Here is a 6,934-nt window from a genome sequence, read left to right on the forward strand (position 1 = left end):
AGATATGACAAATCAGTTTCTTTACTGCCGGCCGAAGAGGCAACATAAAAGAAACCAGTCATATTCTAGCAGCATGAAATACTAGTCACATGAACTTGTTAATTACCAATAAATAATTAGAAATTAATGTAAATTACAAATTAAATTAAGCCAAGATCACCAAATTTATGATTTTCACATATTAGCTACGGAAATACAATAAACAACTAAGCATACTTTGGTCTATGATAGTGAACACTTTAAGATTCCAATCTGTTTCAGTCAGCGGTGGAGGAAATAGTTTATCTCCCTTGCCTTAGTTTGCACGTAAAAACCCTAATCGTGGTTTTTGTAAAAAAATGCACATTAAATGGGTATGTGCACTATATATACATGTATAAGGTAGAGAGAGGACTCATTTCCCTAGGAAGCCCATAATCAATTAACACCATGGTAATAAGATAGGAAACAATATCTCATAATTTGACCAATAGAATTGTTTGTAAATAATAATATTTGTTAAACTCTACATATCACATAAACCGTGTCATGTGAACCATCTTAGAATATTAAAATATTTTTAGCATTAAAACCATGGGATTATTTACCCAATTAGTAATATAGAAATGCCAACTTTTGTTTTTGTTGAAATATTAATGCCGCTTGTGTTTTGGATAATGCAATTGGATTAAACTAACAAAAAAAAGAAGAAGACGGTATTAGTGGCTTTGTCATAACCCTAAAACCATGCAAAAATACTTGTTTTTCTTTTCTTTTCTTTTCTTTTTATTTATATAAAATATATAAATGTGTAGAGGGTATGGAACTTGACCACTAATATCATCATTCATGAAAATATTCTGACTAATATCAATCGGCTTCTCAAACCATTCTATTTATTAAATTTTTGTATACAAAGTAAAACCGAGCTAATTAAGCGATATCCACGTCGTTGCCTTGCCTCCCGCTTAATGAAACACAAGCATTGGGTACCTGGGTGAAGAGTTAGCAACAAGTTAACATCATCAATAATTACTCTTCGCATAGGTGAAATATCCTTCACAATCACCCAATCAAAACCCAATTTTAGAGCGAACTCCTAACCTTCACATAAACAATTCTTAGGGGGCTACTGCATGATCAAACTCCAAAAATTGTCACGTTGTTCATTCACCTGAGAAAGTATTAAGTTGATCGAATAAAGGATCAATTATTGGGACGGACCTACTGTGATCCCGAAATTGCATTTCTACTGGAACTGGATTTTTAGCAGAATATATGCAATGCAAAGCGGCCACACAAAATATTAAAATCACGTACAAGAGGAAGATAGAAAACTGCAGCCCTAGTGGTACAAATTAATTATGTAAGAGAAGATTCTCCCCGGCTTCTATTTGTGAGGATTTAGAAATATTTTAATCACATTCGTTCATCGTATATCGTGCAACCAGTTTTCATCAGGTACTGTTTATATTCAATTTTAAATAAAAAAATTTACAATGATTTTTGACTGTACGATATACGATGAACATATGTAATTGGAGAATTTGACAAAGATCCTCCTGGTAATTATGTGAGTATGTCATATGATGTCAGGCACATTTGTAGACCTTGTGACAGTTTGTACTATCTTTTTACCTTTTCACCTCATGATTTGGGAACCACGTTCCAACTGCCCAACGACATTGTTTTTTTCCTTTCTTTTCTTTCTTCCTATTATTTGTTTTTTGTTCCTCTTATCTTATAACTTTACAAAGAGTGCAGTTCCGCATTGCTATACTTGGGCGAGAGATTTATAGGTTTCAAGATATTAAGGTCAAGTTAGCATGGAATTGATCATAAAATCAGAATTACAAAAACATGCAAGAGAAATGATCAAAACTCTACTTGAAAGATGTCATTTGTAAAAAGAGAATTTCTAATATTGCTAGAGGCTTGTTTTCTTTTTTACTTTTGCCCTGTGACTGCATTCAAACAGTGCATCTTTTATTAAAAAAGTGATGACACAATTTTATTTCTTAATTTTCACTCGTGGATTTCAAATTGAAAGTTTTTGGGCTATATAAGATTTATGGTATATTGAATAAAACACCTTATCAAAAGAAAAAGCTTATCGTTTCGTTTGTATGGACAAGAAACCTAGTTAGCTAAAGTCACCAACCCTTTGGGAGAGTACGTGGTTTTGTGTATTCACATAGAATAACAGAGAACCCTAATTTAGTGAATTGAAGTAGAATCTTAGCGCTTAGATATATGTTATTAAGTGTACTTCTTCCATTATATTAAACCCAACATCCATATTGTGCAGCTTTTTGTATAAAAAAACAAATAGATAAGGCAAATCATCACTAGCTAATTATACTCCATGAAGGAATATATGTATCCACTTGCACAGTGGTAAAAAAGCAGCCAGCTACATTGCCATCATTTTGTACACCAAAATATAAATACCGTACACCGACAAGAAAGCAGACGTTCTGGTTACATATGGTGCACCTTGAGTTCAGCCACCGAGGTAACACTGCGCGCAACACTTTTTCATTGGTAGACCAATACTACCATGCACCAAATATGGCAGAGCAGAATACGACTCATCACGAGTCATGACTCATGACTCGATGGTGGTGCTAGTCCTTTCTTTCACCAGCACTGGAAGCCCACCGCTTAAGGTCGCAGTGAGTCCGGGAGAGAACCGAGGCACACTACTTGATTCGTGTGCTGCATGTTCGATGTTAAATCGTCTGAGCAGCGAAAGCACAACGGTTTTCATCTCCATCACAGCCATCTCTTTCCCCAGACAAACCCTATGTCCCGGTTGAAACACTGGGTACTGGAAGGGGTTTTCCTTGAAGAAAACGCCATCCTTCAACCATCTGTCGGGCTTAAATTCCATGCAGTCAGAGCCCCAAATCTCCTGGATCCGACCCATTGCGTACGGATGGTAAGTAACCCTAGTCCCTTTCCTCACAAATGTGCCATCGGGTAAAACATCATCTTGTTCACAAAACTTTGAGTCAAACTGTACAGGAGGGTAGAGCCTCATGCTCTCATAAATTGCGGATTGTAAATAGTGAAGCTCTTGCATTTGATCAAAGCTCTTGAGGCCCTGATTGAGTCCAAGCACTCTATCAGCTTCCAACCGAATCGCTGACGCAACGTTCGGGTGGGTCCCAATGAGCCAAAAGAAACTTGTCAAAGCGGACGCAACAGTGTCACGCCCAGCCAATAAAAAACTTACAACAATGTCTCTCAAGTAGGATTCATCTTCTACACTTCTCATGAATCTTGACAAGAGATCTTTTTGGGTTGAAAATCCCACTTCGCGCTTTCTGGCGATCACCTCTTTGGCTAAACCGTCGATGATGTTTATGGATTCTTTTAGTTGCTTCTCGCTCCCCAAATTTAAAATTCTCTTGATCTTCCAAATTATGGGAGATGGCGTCATGGCTCTCTCGGCGGACAACTTCGAGGCCATGTCGAAGGCGATGGTGAATTTGGACAAGGGCAGTGACAACTCTAGGCACATAGGGTCCAACCCGAAAGAGAACTTGCATATGCTGTCGAACGAAAATCTCTTGAACACGTCTTGCAAATCGAGGAATACTCCGTTACCATCATCCGAATTAGAACAAACGGATGATAAAAGAGGGATGAGACGGTGTTCGATTTCGTGATTGACAATCTCGTAAGCATACGATCGTACCGAGTGTCTGTCGAGCTCGAGGCTTGCCATCTTCCTCTGGAACCTCCATGAGTGGCCATCCACGTTGAATATGCCTTGACCTAGAAAGTCACCAAGGATTGTAGAGAAGGGTTTGCCTTTCGGGTAGTTTTCAAATCGAGTTTTGAGCATGTACTCGACGTTTTCAGGGTTGGCTGTGATGGTGTTTTTTAGAACATGTATGTGGATGGTTTTGCTTGGAGAATCTCTAAGAAGATGTGCATACCAATCACAAAGATTTATGAATTTTAAAGACCAGCTTGAGGTGACATAGGTCTGGCAAATTTCACAACTGCACCATCGGTTTGATCTCAATAGGAAAAGGCTGAAGATGGAGAATAGAAGAAAGAAAAGGAAGGTGTAAAAGAATTGCAAGAGCTCAGAAACTTGAAGTTCCATTGGAAATATAATCAAGGAATGGGACATGGAAGAGACTGGAGTGGTGATGAGAGAGATCACAAGATAGCATGTATATTTTATATGGGATTCGACGGTTTTTCAGATAATTAAATAATTCCGCACAGTCTCACCCATTTGCTCGTGCTGCACAACTCTTTTTCTTTCTGGTTTTAAACGTAAATATAAACAAATAAGGTACAGAAATGAACAGAGATGTATAGAATATGGAAAGTAATTTTTAGTTCAGTGTTTTTTTTTCTTTTCTGTCTGCGTACAGACCCACTTGCAAAGAGGAATTATTTAATATGTAAAGTGAGAGAGAATATTTAATTAGCATGAAGAACCCGTGCGAGATTAGAGTAAAGTGTGATGATTTGAATGAACAACTTAACAAAAACGTAAATGTCACTTAGTACTATTATTTAATGGTATTTCTCTTTATTGGTAAGTGAGAGGTTTATTTTTGATTATCTTCAAAGACGAATTTATACCATATTTTTACTAGTACATTTTGATATTAAGTCCACATCTCTTTTAATAAAGATAATATCGTTTGTTCAAAATAAAAAAGAAAAATATTAGTAAAATACATTCACCCACGTGGATTTATTCGTATATGTACGAACTGGTCTAACCTTTATATGTTTATGAGAAGCAAACTAACAATAGTATTGGGTGGATTGGACCACGTTCGTGGTCAGAAAACAGCCACAACACAGCTAATTAAATCGGGGAAAAATTAGTGTGTTTTGGTATGGGTACGAATCTGGTATATATATATATATATATATATATATATATATATGCTAAATTATAGATACCCTTTCTGGCTATTTTGATAATCTAAAGCATATGTAATACAAATATGGACAAATAACGAGTGTTGTAAATTGACAAACTATACATTTGCTACAATTAGAACTAAGATGGGTGAGCATCTATCACATAGAAATAATTCATTTGATATTTTAAAGGACACTTTTTTTATGTCTTAAAGAAATTAATGAACACATGGAATTGACAGGGAAAAAATAAACTTTAGCCGCCAACGCATGTATTTATGGCTGGTTTGGAATTAAGGTGTTTATAAAAAAAAATAAAAATAAAAATAAAAATAAAACAGTTTATTAAAAAATTAGAACAACAAGTATGTTTGGTAAAATAAAAAAAAATGCTTTAAAAAAAATTATTGTCAATAACAATAGAAAAGCATAAAAAAGCAAAAACAGAGTCTACAATGCTTCAATTTTTTTTTTCAAAGCATATTAATCAATGCCCATTTAATTAAATTCACATATTTTACAAAATTACAATCATTGCCCCTATATTATTCTCTTTGACAATTATTATATCACATAAATACATATCATTTTTAGTCATTTAACATATTCATAGTAATTTATATAAAAGTTTACCAAACACTTGGACACTATTTTTTTTTATTAAAAGCACTTTTACCACACAGTACAGTAGAAGCTCTTTTTTTTTTTTTTTTTTTTTAAGCACAACAATACCAAACTAGCCCTTAGTTTTGGGGTTGGTGACAATTTTTGTATTTTTATTTTTATTTATTCTCTCTTTTCTTTTATGTTTATAATAGTGGTTGCTCTCATTATGTTGAGATATTTTTTTGCTTGTGGTCACTTTATCGCTTTGTCTAAAAGAGTTTGTAGTAGTTGTGACTTACTGGTCAATCTAATCTTAGAGCGACGATTTTTTTATTTTTATGGCAATTCTCCGACTTAAAAGGGTGTATGTGTGCTAAATTTTGGTATTGGTTGTATTCGGTTCTTTTGTTTTTTAGAGAAGATAAATTTTATTTAAACTCATGTAACCTCTTTCTATACTCAACTTAAATCTTAAATGTAATTGTCTTTTTTATCCTCTTGCATAATTACCATCAAGTACGAGATGAGATTGATAATAAAACTAAAATTAATCAAAAAACCCACTCATTATAATTAAACCTTACTATCACTTTTTGTTTATTCTACCTTCATTCCTACTAAAACCCTAATAGCTCATATAGAAAAAACAAGTTTTTGTAATTGATGGCTAAAACCCTAATTGCAGCAAGGATGGAGGAGCTTGATGAAACAACATCTCACGCTCAAAATGTTCCAATTAGATAAACAACATAAAGTTCAAGCAAAAGCCTTGAAGATGTACCTAAGTTACAGGCCACATCTTTATGTCAATGGCTCAGCAACCTTTTATGTCAATGGCTTAGCAACCTTCTATAATTGAGGTCAGGTGATGTACTCTGGAATCAAATCTCCAAGGAGTCCCTCCAAAATAAAAGGACATGCATGAAAACTAGGAGAGAATTTATAGTCAACATGTATCTAAGCTCAGCACTGTGTCTGACACTGTTGACCATGAACATTCTATAGCTTCGTGAGTTTTTTCCCCATCTTTCTTGCCTCAGCTAACTCCGCCTGTGTAAGTTTATCTTACATTGCCGGTCCTAAGCCCGGATAAAAGAGGAAGGGGAGGGCGTCAGGTAGTCGACAGCCGACACTCCTAGGTTAAGTCGAATCCTTATGAAAATGAATCCATAACAAAATCACGCTAAAGCTAGGGCGTCACCCATAAGTGGCACGCCATGTGGTCCGAGCATAGTGATAAGTGATCAAGGGTCGCTGTATCTTCATCGGCACCCGGATGCAGTGTTAAATAAGCAAAGGGTCATAGAAACTTCTTTTTGAATGACTCCACTCAAAGTTGTTTGGGAGCATATGCTCCTATCAACTTTACACATGACACACAAAAGAAGTACTTTGATCCTATTATACGGGGGAAGGTAAAGAAGCTAGGACATAATGGTAGAGTTCA

General features: G+C 35.4%; 1 protein-coding gene across 1 annotated transcript; it reads right to left on the reverse strand.

Annotated features, from left to right (window-relative positions):
• Positions 1-2,195: 2,195 nt before the first annotated feature.
• Positions 2,196-4,266, reverse strand: LOC126598660 (cytochrome P450 94C1-like). The gene has a single exon (XM_050265021.1). The coding sequence runs from the start codon at positions 4,124-4,126 to the stop codon at positions 2,588-2,590; it is 1,539 nt and encodes a 512-aa protein (XP_050120978.1). The 5' UTR covers positions 4,127-4,266; the 3' UTR covers positions 2,196-2,587.
• Between the last annotated feature and the right edge of the window lie 2,668 nt (positions 4,267-6,934).

Source organism: Malus sylvestris, chromosome 14, assembly GCF_916048215.2.
Source record: "Malus sylvestris chromosome 14, drMalSylv7.2, whole genome shotgun sequence".
NCBI lineage: Eukaryota > Viridiplantae > Streptophyta > Magnoliopsida > Rosales > Rosaceae > Malus > Malus sylvestris.

Bases quoted from the DNA above. Each gene is read 5' to 3' on its own strand.
- LOC126598660 (XM_050265021.1), bottom strand. From the start codon at position 4,126: ATGTCCCATTCCTTGATTATATTTCCAATGGAACTTCAAGTTTCTGAG.